The 14,475-nt window shown below is 41.0% G+C and overlaps 1 protein-coding gene across 1 annotated transcript in view; it reads left to right on the top strand.

Annotated features, from left to right (window-relative positions):
* Positions 1-14,475, top strand: part of XYLT1 (xylosyltransferase 1) — a 195,558-nt gene that overhangs the window by 85,223 nt on the left and 95,860 nt on the right. Inside the window, exon 2 of the mRNA XM_074919164.1 lies at positions 12,851-13,379. Within this exon, the coding sequence (XP_074775265.1) occupies positions 12,851-13,379 (529 nt within the window). The remainder of the gene's footprint in view (positions 1-12,850; positions 13,380-14,475) is intronic.

Below are 14,475 nucleotides of genomic sequence, written 5' to 3'. Positions count from 1 at the left end.
CTACTAACACATATTTTCTACTATCTTTACTGGAGCCAGTAAAATTACAAGTTTTTGAACTTAAGGTGCATCTTTTTTTGGTGTTGGAAACCTGTATTCTTCTACATCTGCTACAGCCCAAAATCTGTTATGTTTCATCATGCTGTTAAAACTGCTCATTTGTATAGCTCCTAATGAACTACGTAGTAGCAAGAACAAAGAATGCAGTACCACATAAGCAACCCTTGCTGAGGCCAGGTCCCAGGCTGTTTTCTGGAAGGCTTAACTGCTGACAGGGGAGCTAAGGAGGCAGGTGGCAGAGACCATAATAATATCCACTGCCTTACCAGCACACCAGGACAGCCAATACAGAACTGTACAGAAGGCTGTGGAGCAGCTCTGGAACAACTTGTGAGGACAGTGACCTTGAGACAGTCCTTGGAGAAAGAAGAGTAAGAGACACAGGCTTTCTACCCTGCCATCTCTCTCTGTTCAGGGGAATGGGCAGGGGAGAGAAGAGTTGGTTAGAAGTAACCTCGTCTCCATGGGTAGAAAGGAAATAGTAGAAGCAGAGTTTGTCTTTCACCAGCAAGAAGCTTCTCTGGGTCTGTACTACAAGCAAGCATTGCAAATGTCCACCCATCCCTCCCAGTCCTTGGCTCCAGAAGCAGTGCTCTGCACTTGCATGAGAGGGTCTGTTTGGCTCATTTTGATTAGTAGATACAGGATAATATATTTGGGTCCCATGATACCAGACTTTGTGCTGCCATGTATCTAGCACTGGATAACCATCGCCTGTCTGCAGCCCTCATGCAGTAAGCACTCATACTGAAGTGTTCATGTTTCAGTCTCACCCAAAATAGGGGAAACGTAGAGGCCTTTCGTTCCTGCATGCTTAGTTCAAAGACTTCTTGTGGTGCTGGGCAGGTGAAAAAAGATGTGAATTAATCTATGTCTTTTAGTGCTGCTCATATTAATAGGCTTTGCTCCTCATGCTTGTCATATTGTAATTCTGATTTAACAACATTTATCAGTAGAAGATCACTGCAGGGTCTTTAATGATTGTAGTTGTTCAAGCTGATAGTCTGAGACTATTAAATAAGCTCCAATTACTTCCCATTTATTTGTGTTGTTTTTTCCCTCCAAGTAACAAAATGTAATCCTGAAGTTCATTATTATTCTTTGCATTGTATTAATCTAAATAGATTTTCTATCTAATTAAGGCTGAATATGTTTATGCTAAACTGACCGTATTTTACAAGGATGTTTTCATTTGTATTTGAGGGTATCTTTGGTTTCTACCATCCATATTTTAATTATGTTTAATTTCTATAGCTGCCAGAGATCCTATTGCATGTCTCAGTAATTCACCCTGGGCTGCTTGAGATTGTTTAGATTGGAGTTGGAATAGGCCTCCAGATGAATTTATTTGGAATCTAGTTAATAACAAGTCATCAGGAAGCAATTTCAAGTGTATACTACTGCTTTTAAAGATATAAAGTGTATATTGGCTGAATTTTGGATGAAAGGAATAGAGATAAAAGCAGAGGAATTCAGTTCAGATTAGCCATCCTATTTTTTATGGAGTGGGTCACTGAGAGGGGGAGGTAGGAAAAAAAAAATCGATGAACAGGTTGGCTGGTAATGCATATTCAGTGTGGTTATTGTGTACATGTTATGAACAATCAAGTGACTGAGCTTTACTCCTATCCTTATTTTGCGTTATTTATTTACATACAGTCTCTCTGGGGCACCTTTGTGAAATAATGAAGCAGCACAATTTGGTGATAATTAAAAACACAGACATCACATTTTCATTTCAGTATTAGAATAATCATCAGGAAAAACAACTATGTAGATCCACCACTCATACCTTACCTGCTGCTGAATGCCTGTCCCGTGCCCCAGAAGATGTCTCTCTGTGAGCTCAGGGCCCAGCCCTGTGCAGACATGGGTGCTGTGCTGTGCCACCCCCCTGGTGAAGCCTTCTCAGGAAGGTGTGAGAATAGCACAAGTAGCCCTATGCCTGTTAAAAAGTTGTGGGACATTAGTATCTGCTGCTACTCTACAAAACTACATTCCTTTCCAAATGTTGTTCGAGGATCCTGTTCTAGGACTGCAAAATAGTAGACATTAATATAAAAAGTCACTTAAATTACCTTTCCCTTGAGAAAGGGCTGACTTCTTTGTAAGCTCCTTCATGTCTGAACTCTTCATTGAAAGGATTATAAAATCCATCTTCTCTTGGGAAGAAGCTGTAGGAAAATAAAACCTCCAGGGTTTTCCTGAGCTTCCTCAGAAGCTGCATTTTGCACTGTCAGGCCAGTCCTCCTTCATCTCTTTCCTAGTTCTGTGGTGAATTCTGTTTAAAGATGTGGTTAAGCTGAAATGAATCCAGGAGGCTTAATAATGCTGGTAAATGTTCCAGGACAGTTGCTCAAAGTGAACAGTCTTTTGAGGGTTTGTTTGCCTGGGAATGGAGCAATGTGTTGTGTCATGCAAGGGTAGGTTCCCTTGCCTGCATTGAGGCAGAGCTAACTGCACTGCAAAGCAGAGCCGGAAACTATTAAAATATGTATGTGTGTGTATGCATATGTATGTATATGCGCATTTGTATTTATATGCAGGCAAAAGAGCCTGCCTGAACTCAGCGTTGATGACTGTTGGTGAGTTTGATTGGGAGGGACTTTTGCCAAGAGAAGGGCTGCATGCATTAGTCTGGAGTCTGATAATGAGATCAGGCATCATTTGAAAGGGAACAATATGCGTAAAGTGGGGGCAGTTAGTGGTTATAAATCAAATTCTGTTACAGAGTGAATAAATTTGACTAGTCTGTGGTGTCTTCCAGTCCTCCCGTGTAAGTACAAATTTTCCCAAGAAGTTTAAATTGGCAGAAAACAAAGTTGTCAGTTTTTGAAATACTATGGATATGTGCTTTCACAGCTCCCTCTAGCAGTATTCTGAACTTTTTAATAACCAGATGAACATTGGAAATTACTGTTAATACAATATGGCTGTTCATAGTTACTGTGCTAAGCTGGAGCAAATGTGAAAATCTGTTTGGACTCTTGAGGGGTGCAGTATTGTTTTACTCCCTACTCTAAATCACACTGAAAGTAAGTCACATGTTAGCAAGAAACAGAAAAACTGTTTTGAGGAAAGCAGCCAGAGTCTTGAAGCTGTTTTTATTCTATTTAAAACCAGAGCAGCTTTCCTTAATGTACAGATGTTATGTATGCAAAAAGGAAAAAAAAGAACTCCATTAATGATATTTTTACAATGTTGTTTCTGGTGTTTTGGAACATACTGCTGAAGTTGATGTTAAAAAAAAATAACTTGTAACATTTTTGGAAAGGAAAGAAAAAAATAATTCTTCAAAGAACCACTTACCATTGCAGATGTTGCAGTGTGCAGGGTCCCCTGTGCACTTTGTGGTGGTCTGTCTGTTACTTTGCAGCCTTGAAATGCAAGTATAAAAATACGGGCAGTGCCTTGTAAGTATTTGTTAGTGTTGAATCCTGAAGGACTCATGCTTTTTCAAGTATCAGAATCTTCCTTTTAACCTAAATTACTGTTTTTTCTCATAATCCTTTTACATAACAGAAAGGATAGTGTTTGAAGCAATTACATCTTTCGTCTTTACCAGCTAGCAAGGTCAAAGTTAGTAAATTTGTTTTCACCTTTTGTATCTCATTTTTTAATGTCAGGCATAAAGTAACTTAATATTTTCCCACAAAATGTTTCTCACAAGTCTTTAGCCACTGACAATTGAAGTACAATGTACTTACTGTAGCGAAATGGAAAAACATATGGAAAAATGTGACTACATTAACATCTGCTGTCGTTTCTCCATCTGCTCTCTTTGGCCGTGCTTTTGTCCAAACCTGCCAAAAGTACTAGTTTTCCAAGGGTCTTGTGGCGCATCAACCACGTCTTTGACTAAAGTTCACAATTTCTTGTTCATTTTGATGGTGCAGCAGGATGTCTGTGTCCCTGCGGCTGCATGATGATTTCAAGCGGAAACATCTGGAGGTGGTAGGACAAGCAACAATAGGGTGAGTGCTGTATCTGCAGTTGATTTTGTAATGGCAGGGTCCTACCCTCACTGGGAAAACACCTTCCTTGACACATTGGCCTTCTGAGCCATTGAAATGAGTGTCTAAAGGATGTGAAATCCCTGCCATTGTGCACAGGAGATGATACCTGCCGTGATGCTCAGCCTCTGGACCGTGGTGGGCTGCAGCCCACAGGTGAGGTGCCCGAAGCTCCTGCAGAGCCAGCAGCATGTCAGCCCCGCATGCTTGATCATCCTGGGGAATGGGCTTGCTTGGTATGACAGTGGGAAGGAAAAGACCCTTCCTCCTGCCTTGCTCAGTAATTTGTTGCTATGACTTTTTTTTTTTTTTTTTAATTATTATTTATTCTTCTGATGGTGACCATCCTTCTGTATGCATCTAGCAGAATAATGAACTTTTGGACAATTCCAGGCAAATGGCTGTAGTTTTACTTTACAGTGATGAAGAAAGATGGTTTTTCTTGGATTCAGAAAAGGAGAGTGGAGTGAAGCTGCTTCCCATGACGGCCTCGGGAATCAGCTGTGGGGCTGAAGTTGCTGTGCTTCTTGGTTTGGCAGCCTGCAGCTGCCTGTGGGACGGGTGGTCTGAAGAAGTTTCTTTGGCTGTGTGCCAAGGGAGACAGATGTCCAGCTGTTTCAAAAGAGGGGTTGAAATCAGATTTTTGAGCCCACTGGAGCTTGAGGAGTATTTATAATTTCTGCTCTTGTTTTGAAGACCATAGTGTAATGTTTGTAGTTCTGCTGGGGGGAAAGGTTTTGATTTCAACTAAGAAACAGCCCTCAAATACACAAAGGTTAGAGCAGGAAAAAAAAGGATTTAATTCAGGAGTAGCCCTTGCTTGTAGAGATGCTGTCCTCTGACTCCTCTGGCAATTGGAAGGTATCATTATTGAATAATTAACAAGATTATAAAATAATATGTTACAGAGCTGTAAGTAATATTGAACAGAAACTTGTTTTAATTATCTTCTCATAGTGCTGTTTAAATTCTTCTTGGTCACAGGACAGGTAAAATAGATGGTCCTGTAAAAACTGACCAGGTGTCTTCTAGGCTTTGATATACAATGCAGATTTTGAAGCTCTTCATCACCTCCCTGAGCTGTGAGCTGCTTTGGAGCCTGGAGCTGCACAGCTCACCCAAGTGTCTGCACCACCTGTGGGCGCTTGTTGTGTCTCAGACGTGCGTGATCCTGTGTGACTGCACAGTGATTGGATATGTTCACTTGTGATCAATAATTGTTGTGTGTTTTATTATGTGACAGAAGTTTGATTTATACCTGGCACTCAAAGCCAGCATGTCCAGTATTGTGTATTCAGAGGGAGGTCTGTGTGTTTTCTCGTTGCTCAGTGTGTGCATATGCGTATTTCTGGTTTGTTTTGCTGTGTCTTTAAGGTACCAGGCTTTGCCAGGGGAAGAACATGAGAATATGTTCTCAGTATGCAAAGACAGCAAATCCCTCCATGCTGGAGAGAAAATCATTTGTGTCAGATAAACTGAAACTGAGCATTTGCCATTCAGGGCTTGATTGCACATGGTCCATCCATCTGTGTAATATTTATAGGACTTCTTTCATAGAACGAATAACTTTGCCTGAGAAAGGAGCATTTTCTTATTGTCGGGCAGAAATGCTCTGCTCGATGTAGTGAACACCTTTTGCAGTAAGTGAGAGCTCTTAGCGTGCCTTTTTGGACTAACCGGGGTGTTCTTGGACTTCCCTCTCCCAGGAGGGATCTCCGGTGGTGGTGGAGCGGCTCCTCCCGGCACGGTACGGGCTCCTCCCCCGGGCTCTGTGTCCCGCCGGCTCCCTCAGCCAGGCAGAGCCTGCATGGCTGCAGAGCCGGTGCACATCAGCCCTCTGACGTTTGTGTCTCTGCTGATTTACATGCACATTAGGTTATCTCTTTGAAAGCAGATTTGAAATTGGTCTGGTGTAGGCTTTTTGCATATTGCAAAAATTAACAGTCATACCACCTAATCCTGGCTGTTGGCAGAGGCATCCCTTCCAGGGGTGGTCTGCAACTATGTGAGTTGGTCCCTGATGGCCTGTAGTGTATTCAAGTCTTACAGTGTGTTACTCCACAGACAATGTGCTGATGTATTGGAGTTCTCCTATGATCAATATTGCAGCCACAGTATTTCACCTCCTGCGTTTAGAATTTAGGATAGAGAACTGTACCTGAACGATTACATGAGAATTTGTGACCTAGGTGTTCTATACTGAGCAACCCAAATGCAGATTTATGCTTGAACATACTTAGAGGCAAATATACATGACAGTTGAAAGTGAAAAATGTGTGGAGAGACAGTCTGCAGGTATGCAAACTACCCGGGGCCTGGCTGAGCAGGTGTGTCTTTTACTCGCAAAACCTTTAAGAGTGTTAACAGGCTGTCATTAAAATCCATTTGTCATTACAGACGGCTGTAAAGTTCTTCCAAATTCTCTCTATTTGTGCTTGGTACAGTGAAGGCAGCTGCTGCTGGGTCTGTAGTAGGTGACAGCATCAGTTTGTTCCATGGTCTTCTCAGTACATTGCAAAGGCTCTCCCTCAGTCTCCACAGGAACCTGGGCTTTCTCTCCAGAGATAGATGGGACTTCAAATTCAATCAAGCTCATAATACCTGAGCCCCCAGACCCTCAATCAACATAGATATAGTGACTAATATACCAGAGAGCATGCATTCTGTGTGACACATTTTAATAAAACACATTGAAGGCGGAACTTGAAGAATTAAAACCTGTGCATTCAACAATGAGCAGAATATGGAGCAGAATTCAAACTCTCATTGCATGCAATGGTTCTGAGCTTAAAATGTTATTTTCTGCATTCATGTTACATTATTATTTTTAGCATCAATGGCAATCAGTGTGTAACTGACAATGATCTCATGCCCGCTCCTGGGTACAGACTGTTCTTTCCCAGTTTGGGAGTATTTGCTTGTTATTGCTGAATTGCAGTGCGCACACACAGAAGAGGCCCCACAGTCATTAAAACTGTTCTTGCCAGTGCTCTTACTATTGAGTACTTGGCAGTTAACCTCTCCATGTATCTTCTGAGAACCAGATAAACTTAGGACTGAAAATTTCTCTTTCTGGAAATCTTTCTTTTAGGCCTGTGTTCTGTTATAGATATCCACAGCGTTCACAATTGAGCTTTGAAATCCAGTGCTACAAAGTGATGAAAAGCCTCCAAAGGTTTCTTTATACAGGCTGTAAACAGAGCCAGCTTTTAAAATGTAGGAATAAATACTTTGACCTGATCCTGCACTTCTCTGTGAGAGTGGAATGGCTTTCATTGGTGTCAGGAGCAGGAGTGGGTCATTACTGAGCTACAGACATGACCTCCCACAGGAAGGGTGCACCATTTTCACTGTTAGACCCAAAGGGAGGCCGTGTCACTGGGGCTGCCATAGAAGCACATGTAGGATCACACAGAAAGGGAGTGTTTTGCCAGGAGTGTAGTGGAAGCACAGTTGAAGTACTTGCTCTTGGGCAGCATGTATTATGTTTGAGACCTGTAATACTGGGTAATTTTTATAGGGTAGCCTCCCAAATCAGCTGACTTTGGATAGAGCCTCTTCTGATCTGTCTCTGTTCTAAAGAGAGTTACTCTATTGCAAGGACCAAAATGGTGCTTTCTGTAATAACTTTTTAATGTGTTCTGTGGATGAGATTAAGTCTATACAACAACAAAAAATAGCAGTGTTGGGTGTTAGTTTGAAATTACTGCTTTCATCTTTGAGTGTGGATACATACAGGCTATATTAAGCTCTCTGCTTCTAATTTGGTCCTTTATAACCTTCCATTTTTTCAGTGTGTTTAATGTGACTTGCAAGCACAAAGAGAGATAAGAAGGTGTTACTAACAAATAGCTAGACAAAAGTTGAAAAAGATGATGTATGAAACAGCAAACCTGCTGATACACATCCCGTGGTACTGTCAGAACCAGGAACGCCTGGTTTCAAGATCATCTTTCTCTGGGATGACTTTGTCCTGACTTGAATGTCTTAGACGTCCGTGGCAAATAGAAATCTGCAATTAATCCACCACTGTAAAAATTAAATATTGCAGAGCAAGTAAAACCCATCCTGCTGTAGCCAGCTGAAAACCACATGTGCTGCTTTTGTTTGTAGCCCTGAACTTCACAAATGAACACAATTTACTGTCAGCAGCTGCTGCTAAGTTGGAGTGCTGAGCTTCATTTCCCCTGCACTGCAAACGTGTACGTTCTGCTGTCATGAGGGATCCTATCTTGAAATCATTACACCGTAAAAATCGTGCTCGGCTTTGTCGTGAGTTGTTGTGAGAGAGAAATGCAGATTAGAGGTGGATGGCGATTCCTGGTTTTGTGACATTCAATGCATCAACAGGTGTGGGGTTGCGGGAGGTTGGAATTTGACTGTCTAACTGTGGTATTTGTTACACGTCTTTATTTTTCGATGTATTATAGCTCTTGGTACAGTTGTTCTACAGATTGTGCTTTATTTTTGACTCTGCAGACACAATGTGTCCTATGTGGCAGGGAGATTTTGTGGTGTTTGCTGTCCCTGTGGGCAGGGAAGAGTTACAGCCAAGCTTACTTTTCTGTCTGACTTTGAAGCATTTAAAATTCATTTGTCTCTTCAAATTCCAGCATGTAAAATTGGAAAAGCATTTCCCAGAGGAGCAAAAGCACTTGAAGGAGAAAACCGGTTTGAAGAGATGAACCTTACACCAGTAAATCTGCTGTTTGCTTTGCTTTTTTCTCCTGAGGTTTCATCACAGATTTCTGCTGCTCTCTGCAAGCATACAACATCAGCCGGGTGGGAACGTTCTGCTTAAACACCCGGAGCTGCAGCCTCCACCGGTCCTGGGGGAGCTACGCAGCTTGGCCGGCCATGCAGGGGTGGTAATACAGACCGCAAAGATCCTGACTGAAACATCACAGAAGTATCATGTCAGATGCTGTTTGAAACAGAAATGGGCCCAAAACTCATCCTTTGAGGGTTTTCCAAGCTAGAGAGGTTTGAATGGGGCAGGAGGGCAGAGCATGGGGCAGGGCTGGGCACTCCTCAGGACATGAGAGGGTGTGTGCCTGTTGCTCTAGTTCAGGCTGATGTTTCATTTGTGGGTAGTGAGAATTACCATGAAAAACCAACGACAGTGAACACCTCTTCTCCCTTCCTTTCCCCTTTATCAACATGCCATTTGCTGTACAGATTAGGATTTTTTTTTTTTTTTTTTTTTTTTTTTTTTTTTAAATTTAAAGAGAAAAATCAGTCAGCAACAGTCAGGTTGTGAGAGGGAATGTTGCCAAAATAGATGAAATATCCTACTGCAGCATCACCTTTAGAGATCTTGGAAAGAGTTTAACGGTGGAGACAGAATTTTATTTTCTTTTTCCCCAACATTGCATCTAGTATTTTGGCCCTAAGTTGCAGCACGGTGGAATGCTCTGGTTACAGATAAAAGTGCTTTAACTTTTTATCTGTAAAACTGTATTAATGATGAAAATGAATGATAGGAATGCTTTGTATTACTGTGGAGTGGTGTCCCTGTAGCTCTCTGTTCACTGCTGCTGTTGAAATGCAACAAATAAAGTTCTCATTTGCTCTTTCATAGTTTCCTTCATATTTCACTACTTAACCTGTTGACATTTAAGGAGTACTTACACAGAATAGCTCAGGCTGCGTTTGGGATATCAAATCTATGTTAATGAAATCAATAGCATCTTGGATGCCCCTTGTGTTTAAGTTTCATATAACTGGGGGACAAAAATGTTGAAAGAGACAAGGGAAAACCCTGGGTGACCCACTGTGCTTTTGGATTGCATAATCCACAGATTTACCTCAACCCTTATTTGTCTTATTTAGTTATTCTCATTTATCCATCCAGGTACCTGCAACTCCACATAGCTCTGTGTGTTCCTACCTACACTGGAGGTCTGGTAGAATGTCCTTCTGTCAAAAAGGGAACAGTGTATGTGCTAAAGGGTAATTGCAGTGTTTTGTTCTCATTCTTTGTGGTCAGTGTAATTTAAATTAGGCATATAGCTGTGTATACATATATATGCAGCCATATTTATGTGGGTATATATATATATACACATAAGAGTGCAGGGAATCTTGCATTTAATTATTTGATGAGGAAAAAAGGTGAATTCCAGCACCAGCTTAGAGGAAATGTGACAGCACAACAGTTAAAGTTTCTGAGCTATTTCACGTATACAAATCCAAGATCCAAGTGTGTTAAAATAAAGCAAGTCAAAATATACAAGTGTCATAACTAAGATGAGGTTCTGGAGTTGGCTGAACAACAAAAGGAACGTGACAACATCTGAAGTCTCAGAGCAGGAGCACCTCAGTGGATATGTTTTGGGTATGATGTTAATAAGCTTTACATTTGTCTTGCTTTATTTGGAGTTTGCTGCTGTGTTTGGAGAGGCCTTTTTCTTTGAAGATACATTGGACACATAAGCTAAGTGAAAGGAGCTGGGCTCTGAAAATAATTGTGAAGTTTTTTTAGTTTGGTTATTCATGGGAATGAGGGCTGCCTTGAAAGAATTTTTTGATCTTTTTCTCTTTGGTGTCCAAAGAAAAGCAATGAAGATGGTGAAGGGTTTAGAGAACACGTCTTATGAGGAGCAGCTGAGGGAACTGGGGTTTGTTTAGCCTGGAGAAAAGGAGGCTCAGGGGAGACCTTCTAATACAACTACCTGAAAGGCCGTTGTAGCAAGGGTGTCAGTCTCTTTTCCAAAGTAACAATTGATAGAACAAGAGGAACTGACCACAAGTTGCACCAGGGGAGGTTTAGATTGGATATTAGGAAAAATATCTTCACCGAAAGGGTTGTCAAACATTGCAACAGGCTGCCCAGGGAAGTGGTAGAGTCCCATCCCTGGAGGTATTTAAAAGATGTGTAGATGTGGTAGATGTGTAGATGTGGTGCTTAGGGACATGGTTTAGTGATGGACTTGGCAATGCTAGGTTAATGGTTGGACTCAATGATCTTTGAGGTCTTTTTCAACCTAAGTGATTCTATGATTCTCTAAAAAATGCTATTCTTTTTTCTTTTGAAAAGAAAAAAACATTAAAAATAATTTGATTTTATGTGTGCCCTTAAAAATTAGAAAGATTTTTTTTTAAAAAAAGATGTTCTCTCCAAACTGGAAATACTTTTATATGAAAAATGTTTGGGTTTTGGTTTATGTGTTTGTTGTTTTTTGATTTGTTTTTTTTTTTAAATCTGTCGGGTCGGTGAATCTGCTTGTGAGCTGGAGATATTCATGAAGTGAGAATCACTTCAGTCACTCACAGATCCACATCTTCTAATGAATAAACTATTCAAACATTTCTCATTGCTGAGCTGCAGAGGTCAAAGGGTCAAAGTGATACTGACTCTCTGCATGGCCTCCGATAAGTCATTATCTCCCTCTCCTTCCTCTACAGAACCTGACTGTTAAATAGTTCCTGGCAGAAGAAGTGTGAGAAACAATTAGCTAATGCTGGTAAAAATGTTTTGAATACAAAATGTGGTTCATAGGTGTTAAGAGAAGCTCCCATCAGTCATCATTAGTGGATGCTGTCATTTACCAGCCTCTGATTTTTGGTTGTTAGGTCTTTCCCTAATGGAAGGAAAACAGGATAGACTCAAAAAGTCTACCAATATTTATACTCCTCTCTTCAGATGTTTTAATAACAATTCCCCATTGATATCATCTGCTGTTGATCACTTTAATAAATGGAGATAATTCCTGTTCAGTGGGTCTAAAAATTATGTCCCCCGCTAGCCTTGAGGGCTAGTTTTTGTCATCTGATAGCTACCTCTAGCTATCAGACAGGTTCCCATCTGATAGTAATATACACATATAAGTGCCTCTCAGTTTTGTTTTAGTCTGTCACATCTTCTCTAGAGCAGATTGCCATGTTTTTTGTTGTCTCTAGGATTCCTGGGATAGTCTTCCTTTTTCACTGGTGTTGCCAACTTGCTCTGCTGTTGATGAGCTAGGATGAGTTCCCATGGAATAGGTGGAGGCAGGGATGAAATCATGAAGCAAAACATTATTCTGCATCAGACAAATATTTTACATGGTCTTTTCCTTTATATGATATATTTTAAATATTGCAACGTTATGGTCTGTATATTTATCAAAGTGCATCGAGTATGGAGAAGAGGAACATGGTGGTTAAGAGCTGACATCTGAGCCTGGCTCTGACCCTCCTGGGGAGCCTGAGTGTCTGCAGCAGGGCTGCAGTGCACCCCGTGGGAAACACTTCTCCAAAGTTTTATTATGTAGAAATTCAAAAAACCCAAATTAGGAAGAGTTTGGTATGTAGCAAAATTACTTCACTGAAAGTAATACTTCTACTGAAAGAAAAACTTTATAGCTGGGGCATTAAAGTCATGTGATGCTTTCTGCAGAGAAATGGGACAGTTCCAGGGATACCAAACTGCAGTCATAAGGAGTGAACGAAAGCAGTGAAGGACCTGGTCTCGCTCCACTGAAACCTCTGTTGGTTTTGCCATTGGTTTTTAATGGTGTCAGGGTGAAGTCTCTGGTTAACAATTGCTCACAAACCTGTATAAAACCTCCCAGCTCCATCTGAGATGGGGGCTGGACTAGCTCGGTGATTAAGGGGGTGCAGGGGGTGGTTGTCTGCACTGACTTGGGCAGCCCTGAGACCTCCTTCAGCTCTGGGGATTTTTTTGCTGTATGTTGGATTGTAATTGATTTATGTTTTCACATAAGAAATGCTTGTAATGCATGGGATGTGATTATTTTTAGTAAGATGAGTATAATTTTTCTCCCCATTTATAGGATGGCTATTTTTCCCACCGACCGAAAGAGAAAATGCGAACAGACAGCAATAATGAAAATTCAGTCCCCAAGGACTTTGAAAATATTGATAACAGTAACTTTGCTCCCAGAACTCAGAGGCAAAAACACCAGTCTGAGCTGGTGAAAAAACCCCTTAGCAAGCAAAAGGAGCACTTGAGAAAGAAACTGGAAGAGGAGAAGATGAAGGAGAACTTGCTGCTGGGGAAGAACTCCAATGAGGTGGTGCAATTCAGTGATCACCCTGGAAAAAACAGCAGCAGCAGCAACAATGATTTGAAGGAGATTCACAGATCTCCCAGACAGCATCATTTAAAAAAAACTGGAAACAGCTCCCCTGAACTGAGATACGACCAACCACCGAAGTGTGAGGTAACGGGCAAAGAGGCAATCTCAGCCATGTCCCGGGCTAAATCTAAGCAGTGCCGGCAGGAGATCGCAGATGTGTATTGTCAGCACAAGCACGGAAAGCTGATGCCGGAGAAGGTGACGCGTTTCTGTACGCTGGAGGGTAAGTTGGTAGATGGTGAAGGAGAAGTAACACGGTATCTCGGGGGAAGGATTCTGTATAATTGAAATGGCCGTCTGATGGCAAATTGCCTTTATTGCAGGAATGTCACAAAGGAGGGTTTGAGGATGTTTTAAACAGGAGGTTACGCAGGTGTCACAAAATCCTTGGTAGATTCCTATAGAATTTCTTTTCACTTCCACCAGATTCTTTTATTACACTATTCAGCTTTTACTATTCAGCTGCTACTCCTTTCTTTTAGTTCTTAATCTACAGACACAGAGAAGCGTAGTCAAAGTCTTTTTATTCTATACAGGAGTTGTCTGCTTTTTGTAGATCAGGAAACAGCCATGGTAAATTTTGGTGCCTTATGCTAACCAATAAATGAGTGGCATTGCTGTTATGGCCATATGGCCGTTTTTCTGTCACAGTGGAGTCCCAGCTAATAACCAGGACTGCTAAGCATTTTGGTAATTCAGATAATTATCAGAAGTATAATTTAAAAAAAAGTAAATCAAAAAGCATGGGAAAAAAAATCTACTTTTTCTATTTTTTCTACTTTTTCTATTTTTTCTATGTTTTTCTATTTTTAATGTTCTTCAGCAACAAAAGTAATTTCCAAAATCACTATTGTAGAGTCAGTTACCTCTTCTAGACTAAGCCAAGCTTTGATTTGTTGTTTCTTCATGCAGTCAGATACATGAGGTATCTCTCGGCTTGCAGTCAGTTTGCATGTGTGAGCTGACCTTTTCCCACTTTTCAAGAAGAGTGCGTCATGTGCCACCATTCATTTAGCTCTCAGCTTTCCATACAGTAAAATGCTTTTTAATTTTTTTTTTTAATACAGAAGCACTGATCAGTTGATCAAAGTAGTTATTGATCAAGGAACACCATTATCCACAGCAGCACTTGTTTATACAGCAGTCCAAAGTCCCCATCCTGTAATTGTCACTTGAGCCCATGCATGTAAGGATATGCCAATGTCTTTGTCCAAGATGTAATTGCAGAGGGACTTTCACAAATAAGAGAATAGGCCTTGCCTTGAGATGGTACAGTAAACATGGTGAGCCATGGGGGTTAGGGGTTGTTTAGTTTCTTT

Source organism: Athene noctua, chromosome 15, assembly GCF_965140245.1.
Source record: "Athene noctua chromosome 15, bAthNoc1.hap1.1, whole genome shotgun sequence".
NCBI lineage: Eukaryota > Metazoa > Chordata > Aves > Strigiformes > Strigidae > Athene > Athene noctua.
Note: the sequence above shows the minus strand (reverse complement) of the source record. Positions and strands in the feature narration are given on the sequence as shown.